The 21,308-nt window shown below is 39.9% G+C and overlaps 1 protein-coding gene across 2 annotated transcripts; it reads right to left on the minus strand.

The window, feature by feature from the left end:
- Nucleotides 1-4,873: 4,873 nt before the first annotated feature.
- On the minus strand, nt 4,874-20,523 carry LOC117988422 (uncharacterized). Of its 2 annotated transcripts, none has more exons than XM_034975558.2 (8): nt 20,400-20,523; nt 20,205-20,299; nt 10,912-12,352; nt 10,598-10,826; nt 10,362-10,520; nt 9,504-9,845; nt 8,858-9,010; nt 4,874-8,305 (listed from the first exon to the last, which is right to left on the minus strand). In XM_034975558.2, exons 2-8 carry the CDS (start codon nt 20,237-20,239, stop codon nt 8,175-8,177), a joined length of 2,490 nt encoding a protein of 829 aa, XP_034831449.1. In that variant the 5' UTR covers nt 20,240-20,299; nt 20,400-20,523; the 3' UTR covers nt 4,874-8,174. The 2 variants fall into 2 exon arrangements, with proteins under 2 accessions (XP_034831449.1, XP_034831448.1); XM_034975557.2 differs by having other exon boundaries at nt 8,858-9,013.
- Nucleotides 20,524-21,308: the final 785 nt, after the last annotated feature.

A 21,308-nucleotide genomic window follows, 5' to 3' on the forward strand; every position in this document is an offset into this window, starting at 1 on the left:
GGATTTGTAGCTGTCAGATGAGCGAGTAGGTAGTAGGTAAATATCGTATATATAATGTACTCTCTATGGTAGGTATCACGTCACAATCACATCATACCGGGTACGTCAAAATCTTACTTCCTCTTGAAAAACGTGTAACGCCATCTCTTGGGAGTTACTAACATTTTTGCTCGTTTCATTTTGGTGATTTGGCCAAACAATCAATGCTACAAAATAATGACAATGGGAGGTTGTTGTACTCATTGAAATGAATGTACAAAATTAGTTTTTCTTTGTGCCGATGCCGATTCGAACTCGAAGCACCCACAAAAGATAGAAGCATATCAAAAGAATCTTCGTCTCCTCTTAGCCAATTTTTGAAATACATGTGACGCCATCTCTTAGGAGTTACTAACATCTTTGCTCGTTTCATATTTTGGCCTTTTTATTTTTATTCATAGCCCTTGACGTACTCTGTGACTTGACTGCAATCTTAACATAAATAGGTCAAACCTAAACACATGCTACAAAACAAAGAGTACAAAATAATTTTCATTTTCATTATATCAGGTAGGTACTAAACTTGCCGCGCCCGCCACTTCGTATTCGCGACTTAGGTTTCTAAACATCCCGTATAAATTCTTTGATTTCATGGGATAAAAAGTAGCCTATGTCACTCTCGTCAAACCACGGTCAAACTACCCATTAACAAAATACCCATGCAAAAAACACGTCGATCCGTTGCTCTGTTGCGACAAACGATATTGATGAATTGAAGGACAAAACCAACAAACATACTTTCGCATCTATACTAATAAATAAAATGAAGTGTGTCTGTAATTTCGAAATAACTACTAGTTAGGGAGACGAATAGGGGAATTTTCGGTAATACTCGAGCGTGGCAGTTTAAGATATGAGAGATACCTTAGACCTAATAGAACAACCTTGTAAAGTATTTAGCTCTATATGTAGTGACGCGCGCCTAGGATAGACGATCAGATTAGTAAAAAAAATCGATAGTCTGAAATACTCGAGCGCGTCAGATTAAGATATTGGGGGTTGATTTTAGTGTTTTAAGACTAAATTTAACTAATCTGACGATAAGTCCTTGACGCCGCCGAGTTATAGGGTCGCGAACTTGTAAAAAAAAAACGTTAAACCGGCATTCTCGAGCGCGATTTTTATTTTTTTTTATTTTGAAGAATATAACTAATCTAAAACTTACTAAAAATACAAAATCTGCCAGTTTCCGCATGACCGGAAGTGTGGAGGAGCCATTTCGTCTTCCCAAAAACGCGTTGCGGCATATAAGTCGCGAACGATACATTTTACCAAAAAAAAGTTTAAATAAACAAAAAAGGTAATTTTATTTTATACAAAAAAGGTCTCTTTGAAGAATTGTGGATGAGGAGCCACAGTATGAAAGTTCCAGTGAAGAAGAAGACGATGAATTGTATTGAGCAAAAATGTAAAGGTCATACATAACAATACAATTATAATACTATCATTTCATTTTTTTATACAATAAATAATACAATTCGTACTACATTTCATCTACATTTACGTTGGTTGTATCTATCGTTTTATTGTCATTCTTAAATTCCCCGTTTTATCAAGGAGAAAGAAAGGAAAAAGAAACCAAAAAACCTTTTCCGGTCAGATTAAGAGAACCCACCAACATTTTTGTCAGATTAAGAAAATATGCTTTCAGGATACCGAGATAAACCTCCCCTATGAAAATCTGACGCGCTCGAGTATTTCGAAAAAACTTTTTTTTTTTGCATTTTCAAAAATTCATCGTAACTTATCGTCGCGCCGAAATCGTCAGTTTTTTTAAAGGGAGCTTCCTTGGGGCCTACTCAACACCCCTTCCCAAACACTGACGCGCTCGAGTAATTTTTTTTTTTTTTGCATTTTTGACTACTTTATATGCCTACCCCCACCACGCAAACCGGCAGATTAGTATATCGTTGTTATCAGAGGCACTTGGGGCATACGTAGTATGAATATCTGACGCGCTCGAGAATGCCCAAGTAACTGTTTTTTTTTAACATTTTTGAAAAACCGTACACGCCAAACCCACCGCTAAAATGGTTTTTACCATACGAGCTTTTCTTTTCGAAATTATTTTATCTTTCGATTTTGATAGGCTCGACGGCGCCGTTGAATTACGCCATTTAGCTACCTCGCCTCCCTAACTATACCTCATATTAAGCTCATATGGTTATTTGAACTGTACCTACCATAACTGAATCATACGTTTTTAAAAAAAACGTATGATTCAACGTCTGTCTGTTTGAACGGGCTAAATGGGGCTAATCTTTGAACCTTCTTTAAACCTATTCTGACCATGACGGGACTTTCACAGACAAGTGGAAGCATCGACAAAGAAAGATCGACATAATAATAATAATAATAATTCTTAGGGCGGTTTCAGACTAGCGTATTTTTTTGCGCGTATACGGTCGTTTCAGCATACGCGCGCTTCAAAAAACCGGACGCGCGTATACGGGCATATTTCGGCGTGTACGCTCGAACCGGTGGCCCCGGTGGGTGGTGGTGGTCTCTCGCGGCTCGCGCTTATACGAGCTTAGAAGCGCGTCAACGGTCGTACGAGTTGAGAGTGTACCAAAAGGCGCGCCTACATGCGCTTCCAAAAACGAGCTTATACGCGCGTTAGTTGTACTAAATGCTTTTGTTAAAAATATTCTCACTAGTATTCTAAATTGTCCAATAAGTAATCAAGCATGGTCCCAGGCTTCTCTTCCAATCAGGTATGGAGGTCTGGGAATTCGCAAAATTTCTAGTGTTTCGCTGCCAGCATTTCTTTCCTCTGTTTACAGTACACACACTCTCTATGGCAAGATTATATCCAATTCTTTGGGTTCCATAGAGGTGTCTGGCTTAACAGAGGCAAGAAATGTATGGTCCATGCATAGTCCCAGCCAAGTGCCGGTTTCTCTTTCTTCCCAGAGACAGTGGGACGACATTATTTGCAAAACGACATTTGACACTTTACTAGCAAACGCAAATTCTAAAAAAGACCGTGCTCGTCTTCTCGCTGTCTCTGCAAAAGAGTCCGGCTACTGGCTACATGCTCTTCCCTCTGCCAACCTGGGCACTATGTTAGACCATACGACACTTTCTGTTCTCATTGGTCTTAGGCTTGGCGCCACAATAAACCAGCCTCACCGTTGCCACTGCGGTGACTGCGTTGACGCCTTCGGCCACCATGAGCTCTCCTGTTCGAGAAGCGCTGGACGCTTCTCCCGCCATAGTACCCTTAACGACATCATCCGGAGGTCCCTTGCCACCGCCCATGTGCCAGCTGTACTAGAACCTATTGGTTTGGCACGTAGCGATGGCAAGAGACCTGATGGTATGACGCTCGTACCGTGGAAGATGGGCAGGTCGCTTGTTTGGGATGCAACTTGTGTAGACACTCTAGCTGCATCCCACATTCAGGCGACCTCCTCTATGGCGGGTGCAGCGGCCATCAGCACCGAACAGGCCAAGAGGCGCAAATATGAAAACCTCGATGGGAGCTTCGTATTCGTGGCTTTTGGTGTGGAGACCTTGGGGCCGTGGGGCCCGGGGGCTCGAGCTCTTTTTGAAGAAATTGCGAAAAGAGTTATCGAGTCAACCGGGGACCCGAGAGCTGGCAGCTACCTTGGTCAAAGAATTAGTTTGGCCATCCAAAGGGGTAATGCTGCCAGCATCTTGGGTACAATGCCTCGCTGCGGTGGTCTCGATGAGGTTTTAGATTTAATTTAATTTATTTTAGTTTTAATTTAATGTTGTTTTTTTTAGATTTAAGTTTATTAATAGTTTATTTAATAAATTTTTATTTTAACTATAATAAATAAAAATAATAACAGTAAAATTTTGTTGTACTAAGAATTAGAACTTAAAATTTCTTTGAGTGGAAGTTAACCAGGGAGTATTATTATAGGCTACCTACTTTTTTAACAGACTTTCAAAAAAGGAGGAGTTGTGGTCTACCTATGTAAACCGAAATCTCCGAGATTACTGAACCGATTTGCGTAGTTTTTTTTTAATCGATAGAGAAACTTTGCAACATTGTTCCATAAAAAATTGGATTCCAACTCCTCAATCCTGATGCTGCACGGGAACCTGATCACCTAACTGATGGAATTTAGAAACTTTCGGTTATAAATTGACATTGGAGGTACATACCAAGTGAAGACTATCGCTGAACTCGACCATCCATTCGCATTCTTAAATCGTGGTGATGCCAAGTGATTTTTAAAGAATGATGCGTTTAAATGTTTTTACGTTTGGTACTGAGATATCTTGCATCTCGGGGACGAGCTACCACGGATAGGCTACTTTTTGTCCTGGAGAATCAAAAGTTCCCACGGGATATTTAAAAACATAAATCCATGCAGGCATCAGATAGTTTATTAGTATAGATAAACAATTTTCAGCAGGTGATTGAGGTTTTTTATATATTTTTTTTAAGTTCAACTGAAATCTGAATCCTTAGAGTAACTACTGGGAAAGTCTCACTAGGTCATCGGTTGAACTAATCAGTTAAACCAGTGGAAGTGGGATCGAGCAATTTTTGGGTGGAAAAAAGGAATAAACTCTCCGAAGGCTTAGGCTTAATTTACACTGAAAGGGAATGGAAGCGAATTTCTAAAATATTGCATAGCTATTAGCTACTTTTATCTATCTCCACACCGAAAAGCACTAATTTCTACCGAGAAAGAAAATTCTCGCAAAATCGCCGGAGACCCCGCGAATTTTTCATTTAGGCAAGTAATTCGTGTTTTACGTAGTGAAGATAGAAGTCAATATGCTACGTAATATTTTAGAAATTCGCTTCCATTCCCTTTCAGTGTAAATTGAGTCTTAAAATAAAAGTCAGTAGTTTCATACATCAATTTAATAATCGGAATTTAATACTGTATTACATTGAAGAAATGCACTTTTCAGAAACATTCAGAAGACTTCCCTTTGGGACAGTTTAAAATGGAGTCTTTCTCCAATCAATAATATTATTTTACATTATAAATTGAATAAATATGAGCTAGGTACGTACTTTGTTAAAGAATCATGAAGATCTGCATTGCCACATACTTAAAAATCTATGTATATTTTTCACAAACCTACAATTTTAGAAAATAAATCCTTAAATAGTACACAGTAAAGCATGAATCTACGATTGTCTATGAGATAATCTGGTTGAATAAATAAAATTTAGCAAAAAAAAAACAACAAATAATAACATACTTTTTATGACGTTAGTTCTTATTCTGTCGCTGCCACAATTTGTAGACAACATTTACCATCATAATAATTTATTAAGAGAATAGAAATCAACTTACGTTAGGAGTCGAATATCATTTTCAATTAGGTGACCGCGTAGAAAGGCGCTTTGACACATATCCAACATAGTGAATAATAAATCTGGAGAACACACAGCTCAAGAATACTACCAATATAAATACAGACATCTTGATTCATTCAGTCAAAGTGAAACATGTATAAAATATTCAATTAGAAATAATTATAATCAGTCTTGTTTAGAGAAAAAGTTTCATCAAAACGTGCAGAAATTGTACACACGTCTCGATATATTATTTATTATCACAATACAATATGTCAGATATGATGTCATTCCTTCTCTTGGACGTAACTAGTATATAAATCGCCTGCTACGCTACTTAGTGTTATTATCACAGTTGTTTAGTAGAGGTGGGTGCAGTACTTTGTACATAAAACAGGAGCTACCTGCAATCCGCGACCATACTCGACATATTGCCGACCCATGGGCATCCAGCCCGCCCGATGCCGCCGGCGCTTGCTCGTGCGTGAACTCGCACTTGTATACCCCGAGCACTCGGCGACATCGTGGATGGACTAGCACATAGGAAAAAACATCTTTTAGATGAAAATATGCACATATACACATTCTTCATTGCAGTCTTTCTCTTATAAATGTACACAAACAGCATGCAAATCTCGCATCGTAAATGCGTTTGAAACGCGAGACCCACAATTAAGTTGTTCACCCCTTGAATCCATATTATGACCCGTGTGTAATTATTACTTCATATCTTTTATATGCAGTTTTATATCGGGATTCCTAGATAATAACTATTACGTCCCCTTTGAACTGGTACATTTTGTCACCAAGCGGTAAACTGAAAACTAAATTGAATAACAATAAAATATTCTTACACCTATCATAATATTATATTTGTGAACCACTTGCAAGCTTTGTTGTCACAAACATACATGTAATTCGCTCAAATAGTCAAAAAATATATTTTTGTCTAGTTACACTATCCACTGAGGGAAGTGCTCTTATGTATTAACAATTGACCAACGCAACGACAGGTTATAGTAATGAAATATCACAGATTTTTTCTCTTTGGACAGTAATGGGCTTCTAAAACAAAATAACTGCTTTAAAAATTATTTTGTACCAATTGACTCTCCTACCCTTTCGCCCTTAGAACCCCTTTACGTACAAAGAAACTCCAGCAATTAACTAGAATTATGTGAAATTTACATTATATAAAAATAATCGAAAATCAATTAAGTCACTTATTTTGCTAAGAAAGAAAATAACCATAGTTTGAATATTTTGAAACCTCCTACGTTAAATGCGCGTATTTACATACTGTCTTAAATTTCTTTGAGAATGATACTACCAATGTAACTGCATTCAAAATCCAGCTATTTATATTATCATAATATCCCTAGGCGTAATACTCAAGATCTATTAATGAATAAAAATATATAACCTCGAAATCACCCGAAACGTCATCATCACAAAAGAAAAATATTCACAATTTTATCTGGCAATACAGATTGTTTTAAAGTATATCAAAAGCATCTTCAATTGTCTTATACTAACTCGTCCCGCACACGTTCACTGGATAAGATCATCATTAACAATAAAAATAATCTATATAAAATATCAGTTTTATATCCGCCCCTTGAATACCACCCCCTTAAATTTTACTCATCTTCTACATGTTTCGTGCATTTCGTACATCATACAGACATTTTAAACGAAAGGCACCCTGGATTATACGAGAGGGTACCACACCGACTACTCTAACAATAATAGTGATTAACATCTATAGATGGAACCCAGACATTCCACCAAGTGGATCATTCGCTGTTGACCATATTTACATCTTGTCTAAATATATTATTTATCATTGACACACAAAAATATTTATTATTTTGAAATGTTTTATAATGTGAATTATTTTCGTGTAAATAACTCGATATATTAATAACTATTAGTATAAAACTGGAGACAACATTTTCTCTTCAAATAGTACAATTTCAAGTGCACTTAAAATTTTGAAACATTAATTTAAGTTTTACAAAGTTGCGATATTAAGAACCACAAAAAGTAAATGCTTCATTTAAATGCTAGCAATATTGAATCTTTTGAATAAGGTTTTTGTGTCAATAAATTATTGTAAATATTAGTGGTCAACAGGTCATAAACCAGATTTAAATCTAACACACTTATTTTAATCATACATTTTTATAAAATCGATCTGAAAGAGAATTCACAAAGCATTTAGAATTATGGGAAAGTTGCACAGTTTACACTCACAAAATGGCAGTTCTCTCTTCCTTGTCAAAATAAAGAGATATATACTGTCCATTCACTTATCAAATATGTTTGCAAGCTATCATTCAGATCTAAAAAAATATTCTCATATTAATAATAATTATTGAAAAGCTAACATAAAAAACAACGCCCCTCATCGGCCGAGAGCATAATCTAAATTCAAATACTTATTGAAGCAGCTCTAAGTACAACAATAGTTTCTATATAAGAGTAATGATGTAACAATTTGTTTTGAATATTACAACCCCAAATACAAATACGAATATAATTAGCAATACAAATATTATGTATTTGACTTATCCAAGTAATACTCTAAAGGTTTAAAAAATAAAAAAATTCAATGTTCCACATAATAAATAAGGTTGATTTGGGTTTTTAATGACTTTACTTTTGCATTATTCGCCGATTCTAGCAAAAACAACGCATACAAAATCAGGCGATCTATTCATGTATGAATTTTATTCACAAAAATATTACGAGCTCATATTGGATTACGGGGGCATCGAAACGAAAATTAAAATAAAGCAGAAAGCAACCTTTGCGTTTGTGATAGTAAGATGTGTGCAGTTTACTGCTGCACCGGCGCCGCGTACAGCAGCGGGCCGGGCGGCAGGTGCGCGTAGGGCACGCCCGCGCCCACCGCCGCCTGGTAGCCGCAAGGGCCGCCGCCGCCCACGCCACCGCCGTAGAACTTGCCTCCTGATTACATACACAATACTAATTACAGATCAACTATTTTACACGTAGCATGACAAATCACGTGGAAACCCTTGCTTTCTTACGTAAGGAAGCCTATGAAAAATCACTAAACAGAATCTCATAATTAATTTTTCTAAATTTTGCACGCGCGTGGTCATAAAGAATAAGACGCTTAATACAGAACACTCGCAATTGCTGCGTGTTAGGAAGAGAAAACCATCTAGATAACAATATTTTAGCGTCTATCATGAGTGATATCCATTATGTACCATTGGCAAAGTACTTAGTACTTCGTAACACTTGTAGAGTGTAGACTATCAGAATTTTACCTCTTGCAAACCATATTTTGTTTATATTTGTAAAGAAAATCTACAAAAGTAATAAATAAATAATAATATTATGTAGAACAATAAAAAAAATATCAATAATAAGTTTGACATTTCAAGTATGCTGATGGCCTTTTCATTTGAAACGGGAAATCCAATTGTCTACAAATACAAACTAAAGAAAAAAAAAAGCAAAAATCCTATCTTTACTACCCAGGCAACTTACCAAGCATTTCCTGGTGGTGTGGATGAATTTGTGGGTAATGCGGGGGTGTTGCGAAGTGAGGTGGCGGAGATCCGTACGAAGATCCTGATCCAGCAGATTTGTTGCCAACAGAATTAGTATTACGATGGTACTGCTGTCCCCCGTTACGAGCGTCTGCTGAAATAATATTACCCAAGTTGTTTTAAAGACATAATCACAATTTACAGTAAAATAAGTTGAATTGGACAAACTTCTTGAAAACAAACATAGTTACACACTCGCTTATCTTCGCATCTTCGTTCGCGTGGACTACACAAATTTCGAACCCCTATTTTAGTGTACATAGATAGAAAAACACAACTCCATTTTCCTCCTGTCCTTTTTTGAGGATCATTGGACCTAAAATTGAATGAATCCTTACTAATATTATAAATGCGAAAGTGGGTGTCTGTCTGCGTTCAACCGATTTTGACGAAATTTGGTACAGATATAGCTAGCATCGCGGGGAAGGACATAGGCTACTTTTGTGAACGTCAGGATGGCCGTTGAGGTCCTGGAAAACGGATGCCGGATTTTTTAAAACCTAAATCCACGCAGACGAAGTCGCAGGCATCATCTAGTACAATATAAAATTAGTTTTTGGACACCTTTCAAAATATGTACTTACTGTTGTACTGTTGGCGTTGTCCATAGCCGTTTTGATTGTTGTAAGCATTTTGATATCCATTATTGTATCCTCCTTGGTAGCTTCCCATGGATTCAAAAACAGTTGGACTGGGGAAGGGCACTGTCTTCTGTTGATAATTGTTTTGCCTGTAACCTTGGTTGTTGTTTTGATTCTGGTTGGAGAATCGAGGAGCTTGTTGATTTGGGTTACGGTTTTGATAGGTGTTGTTTTGATTATCTTCAATGGTCATGGTAGCCATCTTGTTGCTCCACTGGTTACTCTTCTGGCGCGGTGAGCTCGCACCGCTGTTGTTCTCCTTACGTTGCTGCCAGCGATTGCGGCCTAAATGGAATTTTATGATTAGTTAGTACATGATCAATCTCGGTCTTCAAACGTCAAAGCTCCGCTTCCACTAGCGAGACAGACGGTATCAGGGAGAAGATCAGCGCCTGCAGTGCAACAGCCTCGCAAGTACCAAGCTCCTCCCCCACCACCGTCATATTAGCCGTCGAGCACGCGCAGCTGCAGCGCTCGCGCGCACGGCTCAGGCACGCAGATAAAAGTGAAATTGTGTTTGTCAGTTACCATCTCAACTACTAAACCAATCTGACCAAAATTTGACACAGATGAAACTTATTTTATGGACTTATGTACTTAAAAAGCAAAAGTCATTATATAGTACGCGACAGGTCGAGAAGGCAATCGGTATGAGGCGGGGGGACGCCCCGCTCATCCCCACGTTACCCGCGCTCGCCGGCACCGGGTTATCACGAGGGCTGTGCGGGTGTGCGGGGCGTTCCCTCCCCACTTGCCATCTCGACCAAGTATTTAATTTTAAAATACAAAACTAAATCTTACTAGAGTTATTGTTGTTGTTTCTGGCCATGTCATTCAGCTTGGCTGGAGGATTCTGTCCCGTTTCCCGCAGGACCGCCACCAGGGCACGAGCTTGACGAGCATCGCCGCTCGTGAAATAAGTATAAGCTGTGCCAGATTGTTGGCAGCGACCGGTACGACCTAGAAAAAATAAATACGGAAATTTAGTCTCTTGGTTTTATTTTTATCACTCCTATTTTTAATATCAAAATACTGACCAATTCTATGGATATAATCTTCGGACGAATTAGGATAATCGTAGTTGACAACAAATTTCACGTCTTCGACATCTAAACCACGGGCTGCGACATCTGTAGCAATTAAAATAGTAGTGGCTCCATTGCGGAACTCCGTGAGGACGGCGTCACGTTCCGGCTGCGACTTGTCGCCGTGGATAGCGAGCGCCTTGTGTCCGCTACGCCGCACAGCGCGGGCGATGTCGTCCACCTGAAACATTGCAACTTTGTTCATTGGCTGTCGTATCACCATATTACATTCCATTTATGTGAACAAAAAATAACCAGTATGTTACCTTCTTCTTTGTCTCGACGAAAACGATAACTTTGTTGTCTTTCTCAGATGCTATCTCTTTTAAAAGATTTGTTAGTTTAAGCTCTTTCTCATGCTCCTCACAAACTTCTATTATCTGTTTAATATTATTATTGGCGGAAAGATTCAATGAGCCAATGTTCACTTTGATGTAATCGTTTAAGAAATCTTCAGCCAGAGCCTGAATTTCCTTGGGCCAAGTGGCGGACCACATCAGCACTTGACGGTCGGGGCGAATTTGCTCGATTATTTTACGGATTTGAGGCTCAAAACCCATGTCCAACATCCTGTCAGCTTCATCCAGAACCAGGTAAGTGCATCGGCGTAGATTAGTAGTACCCCTTTCTAGAAAATCAATCAAACGTCCCGGTGTCGCAATAACAATCTCGACGCCTCTTTCTAAGTCTCTAGCCTGCGGCCCTTTCGGTGACCCTCCAAATAGGCACGTGTTTCTAATGCAACCACGCGCGCTGTAGGCTTGCGCGACTGATTGTATCTGTTGCGCGAGCTCTCTTGTCGGGGCTAAGATCAGCGCAATAGGACCGTCGCCGCGCTGCAGTCTCGGTTGATGCACAATATGCACAGCTGCAGGAAGCATGTACGCCAATGTTTTGCCCGATCCCGTCGACGCTATACCCACCATATCCCGGCCGGAAAGCGCGATGGGCCAACCTTGAGCTTGAATGCCGGTTGGCTCATCCCATCCTTGCTCTTTGATAGTGTTCAGAATATGATCAGGAAAGTTACCTTCGTCGAAAATTTGATTCGGACGAGGCACGTCATTACCACTGACAGTAATCTCCTTGGCGGCTAGGAATGTTTGCACGTCGTCCTCGGAGCGCCCTTCGACATTAGCGTGCGGCTTGTAAAAGTTCTTCTGGATGGTGTCGAGATTTGCCATATCCCACTGTGGCTTAATAAGACTATCTCCTGGGTGTTTGGCTTTTCGACTTTGTAAATTACGGTTATTAAAATCTTGCGACGGTTGTGCGGAACTATTGTTAAATATTTTCTTAGGAACATAACTTTGCTGGCCATTCATATGCCCATTTTGGTTGTTATAACTTTTTGGACCAAAATTTTTTTGATAACTTTGTTGCTTAGGCCCTCCAAAATCATTCTTTCCATTATAAAATTGCATATTTCCACCGGATGCTTTATCACCATCATAATCATTGGTCTTCTGAAGTTGGTTATTAAAATTATTCCTAGGCCTAAATTCTTTTGGCCCCCCAAAATCCTGGGCATCATTTTTGGTATTGTTGAAATCATTTCTTATTCCATTATTAAAGTCGTTTCTTGGCCTGAAGTTTTTGTTACCCATATTGTTTCTTGGTGGAAAGTTCTTGGGCCCACCAAAATCATGGGGGTTGAAAAATGGAATCTTACCGAATTGTTCATTTCGATCTAGCCTGGGTCTGAAGCTGTAAACAAAGCATAATACACATGTGACAACTTTTGAAAATAATAGTGTCCATTTAAATAAACTAGCTAATAACAATTCACAGAGAAAAGAGGTGTATGATATGTTAAGGTGTTACAAGTAAGAATAGAATAGAATAGAATAGAATAAAATAGAATGTTTTTTTATTCATGTAAACTTTTTACAAGTGCTAATAGTCAGGTAGTTTTAATTTACCACTGGTTCGGAATGCTGTAAAGTAAAACATCCATATTATTCATTTCTCCAATATTGTTGTTTTTACTGTGAAATTCTGCTCTTTTTGACTTCATAATTACTAGTTAAAGAAAAATGCGCTCTATGCGAAAATCCTAGGGTGATTGTCAAGGATCAGATTTTTGGAATCTAAGAGTTGATTAAATTATAACATCTTTATTCTCATATAAATGTTAAGGCTCAAACTACTACGGTAAATCCTAAGATTTTTGGATGTTAAAGTCTGAATAATAACTAAACTAGAACTAAATCTGACCACCCTAACTCCATACAGTCTTGTCTATTCGACCTCTATTTTTGTAAAGTGTGAAGCCAGAACCTTGCAAACAAGCTCCTGAAGTGAGCCTACAAGACCGAGTAGAGCGAAGCGACAGTAGGGAGTACAGTGAGCTAATAAAATATGTAGTGAAATGAAGGTAGAGTCACTTTCCATTAAAGTTTGTAACTAGTTCAAGACTATTACTGGATGATGTTACTTGGCTTGAATGAAATAAGTCTCTGATGGATTCAATGAAATATCTTATTTTACTCTTCTGGTTAATCAAAAGAGATTGCCCATTTTCTTAGGAGCTTTGGGCCCCTCCTAATATAATTGTTATGTCACCATGGTTTTAATTTTATTTTGTAGACAAATAATTAACTCTTTATATTCTGCAAACGATTTCTATTTATTCACCCTGGTTATAAAGAAATCTTATTTTTTATATTGCTGATATTGAGGTTATATTTAATTAATACTTCTTCAAAATAAATGCATGTTTACGATTCTAACTGTAATTGTGGATATTTTCAATGATAGAGTGAAAAAAGTCGTTATAAAACATAATCGTAAAAAAATAACACATTTAAAAAAAAAAAAAAAGTTTTGACACGACGCCACAAAAGAGGGCCCGTTCTCGGGCGATCTCCTTTATTTATATTTAGTTAGTGTGGCGGGTTGGGTTGTAAAAAAAAGAGTCATGTGAGTTACTATTATAATCACTTAAAAATCGGTAACTAAAAACAGGAAAAACGCGCGAACTAACGTAAGTATGGCACCACGTGTACATCCCATTAGTAACCGAACCCGACTGCCTTTTCTTAGGGGAGCGCGCCGCGAGCGCCGCATACCCCTTTCCCCCCCGCCAGCACCCGCGTGTTCTAAGAAACCACGCTGGCTGTACTATGAGCACACGCTATACTCCCCCTCGATTTCGTGAGAACGTCCCCGCTCACGGGATCGCCCACAAGCAAACGAACAAACAGGGCACGCATGCTTGCGAGGACGCCCTCTTTGACGCTTAGGAACCACAGGACGAGGAGGCGAACAATCCCGGCTATGAAATCTCGTGAGCTCAGAGACATGGAATTTACCTACAACCTCATTGGCGGAGTCTAAGTTAGCAACAATATAAGCTGTAGGGCTAACTCGCTCTTTGACCACGTATGGGCCATCTCTTTTGGGAATAAACTTAGCTGTTACATTTTTCGAGGCGTTGCTGAGCACGTGTGACTTTAAAAGTACCATATTATCACCAACCTCGTAAACCTCGCCAGTACTTCGGGAACAATCAGCCAACTCCTTCCGCCGATCCTGCTGGGTCTCTACCCGTTCCCTAACAGCAATGAAAGTGTTTATGAAACTCTTCAGATAAGGTGTTATCTGAGGGACAAAATTATCCTTGTTAAGAACAGACCTGATATCATTATGTACATCGACTGGAGAACGCAGCTCTCTAGCATAAGTGAGATAAGCTGGAGTCACCCCAGTAGTCTGGCAAACTGCAGTATTCATCGCGAACCTTATCGCTGGAAGATGACTTGGCCAAGACGAGTGATTCGTGTCAACGAGTCGGGAAATCTGAAATTTGAGATCTCTGTTCTTGCGTTCGGCTGGATTAGCGGACGGATGATACAAAGGAACTAGATCTTGACGAATCCCTAAGATGTACATGCATTGCTGCATAACAGCCGAGATGAACTGAACGCCGTTGTCTGAGATAATCCTCCGCGGCTGACCGTAACGCAGAAAATACTCTTCTATAAGAACTCGAGCGCAGACCTCTGCAGTAGCATCCTTAAGCGCATAAATTTCTACCCAACGAGTTGCAGTGTCCTCCACTAAGAGGATCCACCTTTCACCGGACTCGCCTTTAGGCAAAGGGCCAAATAAATCTATCGCCAGGACTTCACCTCGCTGGTTAAGTACGGGCGTTTGAAGAAGTCCATGAGGCTTTTCATTAGAAGGTTTGTATCTTTGGCAGGTGACGCATGACTTAACATAATCAGCGATGATCCTGCGCATTCCTGGAAAATAAAAACGTTGAGCGATTCTATGGTAAGTCCTATCAACTCCATGATGACCAGCCAAGGCCGTGTCATGACACTCTTTTAAAATTTCTAAACGTAACGAAGCAGGAACTACGAGTTGAGGTTCTTCACTTTCCACGTCAGGGTTGTATCTGTAAAGAACACCTTGCTGAATAAAATATCCCCTTTCAGACCAACGTTTAACGCCTATTGCCTGCGGATCAGAAGCATCCTCTAACTCATTAATAATTTTTTTAAGTTCCAGGTCTTCCAACTGCGCGCGCCTGAGTTCATCCGGACTACGAGCAGGTAAGTCAATAATGACGGAACAAACAGCACACTTATCCTTGTCTTCTTCTTCACAGGTGGGACGACTGAGAGTATCAGCGACTACGTTGGCTTTTCCAGGCGTGTACTGGAACTGAATATTAAAGGCTTGCAGCTTTAGTGCCCATCGAACCAACCTACCCGACGGCGACTTCAGTGTAAGCAACCATTTGAGTGGCTGATGGTCACTGCCTATTATGACCTCGTGACCCTCGATGTATCCTCTAAAACGTTCAACCGCCCAAACGACGGCAAGAGCCTCACGCTCCGTCGTACTGTAGTTGCGTTCCGCTGGTATAAGTAGCCGGCTGGCATATTCTATCGGTCGCTCATCCTTACCTTCGCCTTGAAGCAACACTGCACCTAAGGCGTAGGCGCTGGCATCGGTTCTCAGTACGAAAGGTTTACTATAATCTGCCTGAATGAGAATGGGAGCTGACGCAAGACGATTCTTCAGTTCTTCAAACGCGCGTGCTTGGTCTGCGCCCCATACCCACGGCTGGTTCTTTTTCGTTAAACGCGTCAGAGGTTCTGCAAGTCCTGAAAAATTTGGTATGAATTTTCGAAACCACGAGCACGTTTGTATAAAGGTGCGAAGATGTCGCAAGGATGACGGTGCCTTCATCTCCAAGACCGCACGAACCTTGTCGTTATCGGGAGATATACCCTCCTGAGTAATAAGATGACCAAGGTATCTGACCTCGTCACGTGTAAATACACACTTATCTCGATTTGCACGCAACTTAAACAAACGTAACCTTTCGAAAACCAAGTGTAAATCAGAGATATGATTTTCAAAGCTTCCTTCCGATATGACAAGTAAGTCATCCTGGTAAGCTAACAACGTCACGTTCTTTAACGACGAACCAGAACGGAGCCTATCGATTAACCGCTGAAAGGTCGACGGCGCGTTCTTCAGTCCGAAAGGCATCCTGTTAAAACGAAACGTTCCAAACGGCGTCGCGAAAGCAGTTTTATCCCTGTCCTGCTCGCGTACGCTAACCTGCCAAAATCCACTGCGCATATCTAAACTAGTCATGAAACAATTTTTTTTTGTTGATTGTACTAGTTCGTCTATCAAGGGCATAGGATAGACGTCGGTCTTCGTGACCGCATTGAGCTTCCTATAATCCACACAGAACCTTACCTTGCCATTTGCCTTAGGCACTAACAACGCTGGAGACATCCAAGCTGATTCACATTCCTCGATGATACCATCGGCCAGCATCTTGTCAAGCTCAGTCCGCATTACCTCCTTTTTGGCCGGCGTTAACCTGTAAGGCGGAACAGCAATGGGAAGATGATCGCCGGTATCAATAATGTGCTCAGCGAAAGGAGTTGGCGCTCCCCCTGGCTCAAAGATGTCCTGATTCTCCACGAGGAGACGCGCAAGAACCTCTCTTTGCTCCGCAGAAAGCGAAGTCGCCTCATCGTCGCGCAGCACGTCAAGCGAAGCACACGAAGATAGAGGTGACACTGTTTCGAACTGCATGTCGAACTTTTGCATACTACTGTCTGCGAAGTGCCACTTTTGGTTACCAAAATCGAAAACAAGGTTAAATAAGGTTAAGAAATTAATACCTAATAAACTTTCGTTATTATTAGAATCCGGAAAGATCAAAAACGGAACTATTTTAGTTCTATTATGTAGTGTCACCCCTAACTCCGTCGTAAGTACATTCATCTCCCTACTAACCCCGTCCGCCAACCTAACAATCTGTGTTGAGGACTTTAACGGGTGTCCGACTTCGCGTAGGAGGGAGTATAGGGTGTGCCCCGCAATACAGCTTTTCGCAGCAGAATCAACCAACGCGGTGCCACACCTTTGCAATATACTTATATTTAACACAGGACGACGGTTAGGTTCATACGACACATTATTAAAACAATTATTATTTACAACATTACAGTTATCAAGACAAGTATCATTAAAATAACCATTCGTAACGTTAAAACAATCTTTTGAAGTCGCGTTTGATTGCGAAACATATTTCTTAAAATAGTTATCATTAAGGTTTACAAAATGAGAATTACTATTTACACAAGAACAATTTAAATTGTCATCGGAACATAAAATAGAGTCGCAACAAAAGTCACTTTCGTTCGGATATAATTTTCCGTCACTATGCGACGGGTTACCTCGACCCGTAAAATCGGTTGATATATTATGCGCGGGCGTAACGCATCGCCTAGGAGGACGCTCCACGTAGCCGTTGTCGTCCGCGTTCGCCACCGTCGCGCCGCCGCGGGCCGTCGCGCCGTCGCGGGCCTTCGCGCCGCCGCGGGCCGCCCCGCCGCCACGGGCCGCCCCGCCGCGCGCCTCGGTCGCCCGGGACGACGCCGGCGCCGCGCTACGGTCGGCCCCTCGCGCTCTTTCTCCGCGGCCACCTGGCGATATTGCGGAACGCGGTTGCCTTCCGATTGCGACCGTCGCCTTTGACTCAACCGAATAAAATGTCTGAGTATTACAGCTTTTACAGTTCGCTTTCGTAACGTTAGGCGCGCCACAACCGTAGCACTTTAACTCACTTTTATTATTATTAACCGAATCACTCGATTTGTTTTTATTATTTAACCGAAAACACTCACTTTTATCATGCTTACCGCTTTTACAATAAACGCAAAACACACGCGGCCGCGGCTTCGAGGTCGTTGACTCCTTCGTCGCCGAACTCTCTGCTGAACCAGCTGTTTTGCTGTATTCGCCGCGCTGAATGGTAGCCGCTGGCACGGGCGTGCTGGACGGAGAATCTGTAGTGGAAGACTTCTTACTTCTTAATTCCTGAGACCCTTTGATGGGGACAATCTCGCTTTCTTTCAGCGAGTCTTCGATGGACCTCGCCTTACGTAACAGGTCATCAAAAGACTTGATTTCGTCCCGATCTAATCTTTTTCTAATTCTGCGGTCAAGTAAGGAATAAGTCATGTCTAACTGCACACGTTCACTTAAATCCTCCTCCGGAAGCTTTGCAAATAGCGATCGAATTTTTGATATGAAAATATCTGTGTTTTCATCTTTTTGCGCCAATACGAATAATTCCCTGTAAATAACAAATGGCGGCCGACGCGCGCCGAATGCAGACTGCAAGCGCAGGACAGCGTCATCCCAGGATGTGGTTGACTTTCTGACTCCTTGCCACCATAAAGCCGCCTTATCCGACAGGAGCATAGATAGCCCCTTTATTGCGTTGTCGTCTGTTATTTGTAGGCAATTCTTATATACCTGTATAGCATCTATAAAGCCTTCCACGCATTCGTTCGATGCGCCGCTGTAACGCGATGAACATTTCGAAAAATTCCCGTTGTTACTGGCTTGTATAGGTGATGGAGACCCCTCAAGGGGTGTTGATGAACGTACTTCACGTATCAACCGTTCACATATGTCAGCATTTTGTTTCTGGAGCGACGTCAACAAAGTGGAAAAATGCTCAGCCGACATAGTAACGTTGCTTGGTTGTTGATCTCCGTCTTCCTGGCTATCACTCAAACTAACCCTTTTTCGGGGCATTGTTCACAAAAACCGTTAACGGAAAACGCGAATGATCGTTTATGAAACCCTTAAAACCCTTAATCACGTTGGGCAGCCAGTGTGGCGGGTTGGGTTGTAAAAAAAAGAGTCATGTGAGTTACTATTATAATCACTTAAAAATCGGTAACTAAAAACAGGAAAAACGCGCGAACTAACGTAAGTATGGCACCACGTGTACATCCCATTAGTAACCGAACCCGACTGCCTTTTCTTAGGGGAGCGCGCCGCGAGCGCCGCATACCCCTTTCCCCCCCGCCAGCACCCGCGTGTTCTAAGAAACCACGCTGGCTGTACTATGAGCACACGCTATATTAGTCATTTATCTATATCCATACTAATAATATTATAAATGTCGATCTGCTAGCCTTTCACAGCCGATCCGTTAAACCGATTTTGACAAAATTTGGTACAGTGATAGCTTGCATAATCAAATTTCACTAAAATCTAATATTATCCAAAGAACATTGGCTAAACCTAAAATATTTAACAAGAAAGATGACTTATGTTCCTGTAGTGAGCTGTGGAATCATGATTTACCTAAGATAAGTCAGATATTGCAATAATCCTAAACATAATATTAATTAAGAACAATAATTATTGAAGACCAAACTTTCTTAAGGACACTATAGTCCAAGAGTTGTTGCAGTAATTTGACAATAATAATTACCTAAAGCAAATCAACTGTTTATAGCAGCACTTCAAAGATTCAGGTGGAATTTTTGTAAATCAATAACAAAGACAAAAATATTAATGTATTCATTTCTAATAGAGAATGGCTGTTCCGTTAGAAAGAGTATTAACTTGAACTTGTTTTTGTTATAAGAAGTTTTTCCTTACAATGAACATGTTATAGAGTACACTGTATTTGGAAAAAATCATACTAGTTTCTTGTATTTTTGTTATCATTATTCTTTTATTAAATAGAAAGCTTAATTGTATATTATGTGTTTCTAGATGATTTACCTTGCCTAAGAACTGTAATAATTTTAATTCAACCAACATAGGTTTTAACAAAATCAATAAATTATGGCTCAATTTCATTTCTTATGGTCAGTTTAGTTCAGATAAAAGTTGACATATAACAGAAGTCCCGATTACATAACTAGATACTTTATCTAGGTACCTATAATAGTCTACCTAGTCACCTTATGTGGTTTAATGTGCTTTAACTGCAATTTTTTTTAACAAAAATCTACTAGCGACATGAATAAAAGTAAAATGATCGAATTAAGCTTTCAAGTTCCAATTGATAGAATAAACGGATTAGAAAAACATATCCCGTAAATTCAAAGCTGACTAGGTATTGATTTTTCGTGACCTAGCAGTTGCGTCCATTTAACAGCTGTGCACAAAATGGCCGCCGACCCAAAGGTTCATGGCTCATCTCATGCGGCTTAGAAAGTTTCGAATTTTATTTTTATTGTAGCGTTATAAAAAAGATTTTTATACTTACATAGGATGTTGATTATGAAAGCTGTTAAACTGCATAATGCGTCTTTGTTTCTTTGTAGGCAGTACCTACGTGGTCGTAAACGCTTGAGTGGGTATCTGGAATACATCGATTCGATTTAAGCACAGGTAACATTTATACCTATTGGATATTTATACGAATAAAATAAACCTCAGAAAATCGTGAAAGTATACTCACCTCTCTATAGAGAGAATTTTAAATAAATTATTTAATTTTCATTAACTGGGTTCGACCACACAGACCCGGCGAACGAACAACTCGATAATGAAAATGGCCGACGCGCCGGAACTGGAAATTACTAGAATTTGGAACATAGAGTTGCCAATTGCTATTCGCAAATGTTCCATAAATACATATTAGTACATACATACATGCAGTGATGAAGGGTAACTTTAGAAACGTGTCAAACATTGTGAATCGACCGACGACGGTTGAACCATGGAAATCCTGATGGAAAATATTATCTAAGACGACTTTTTAGTCCGTTTTAAATACGTGGCATTAATTTTTTTTTAAATTCAGATCTGTATTGTATTTGTGTATTTAATATTCCCAAGCCCTCCGGCATACGAAGAAATAAGTAACTAATTCCTGTTATTATTGCTCTTCGTGTGCGAGTTCGACTCGCACTTGGCTGGTGTTTATTTACTAGATAGTAAAAAACATATTTGTTTTATTTCATACGATTTTCCTAAGATCTCAGGAAATTCCCGTAGAAGGCAACACTTACAGGAAACTCAAAAAAAAGTTACAGGGCAGCCAACTGTTAAATTGCTAAAGAAGATGTAGAGAAAAAAGCGAAAAAAAACGTCAGCTGCTGTCATGGTGGCAACAGACGCTTGCGGCAAACTACATAAAGCACACATTGGCAAACACGACAGAGTTCTATATAGAGTTTGGCTATTGATTGGCTTGCAGACAATCTGTTAGAATAAATACTTCTTCGTAGGTATTAGGTTTATTTATAATCTAAATAATAAAAATGTCATTCTCTTTTGTTTGCTGTTCACATCAACATGTCAACTAAATAAAAACTGACGAAGAATATCCTTACGTATTTTCTTTTAACAATTAGTAGTTGAATCA

This window comes from Maniola hyperantus, chromosome 14, assembly GCF_902806685.2.
Source record: "Maniola hyperantus chromosome 14, iAphHyp1.2, whole genome shotgun sequence".
NCBI classification, from domain to species: domain Eukaryota; kingdom Metazoa; phylum Arthropoda; class Insecta; order Lepidoptera; family Nymphalidae; genus Maniola; species Maniola hyperantus.

What these genes read in the sequence shown, in the direction of transcription:
- LOC117988422 (XM_034975557.2), bottom strand. Translation starts at nt 20,239, where the DNA reads ATGCAGTTTAACAGCTTTCATAATCAACATCCTAT. An exon ending in TTTCATAATCAACATCCTAT is followed by an intron (nt 12,353 to 20,204) that starts GTAAGTATAAAA and finishes CTTTGTTTACAG; the next exon opens with CTTCAGACCCAGGCTAGATC. An exon ending in AGATTATATCCATAGAATTG is followed by an intron (nt 10,521 to 10,597) that starts GTCAGTATTTTG and finishes TATTTTTTCTAG; the next exon opens with GTCGTACCGGTCGCTGCCAA.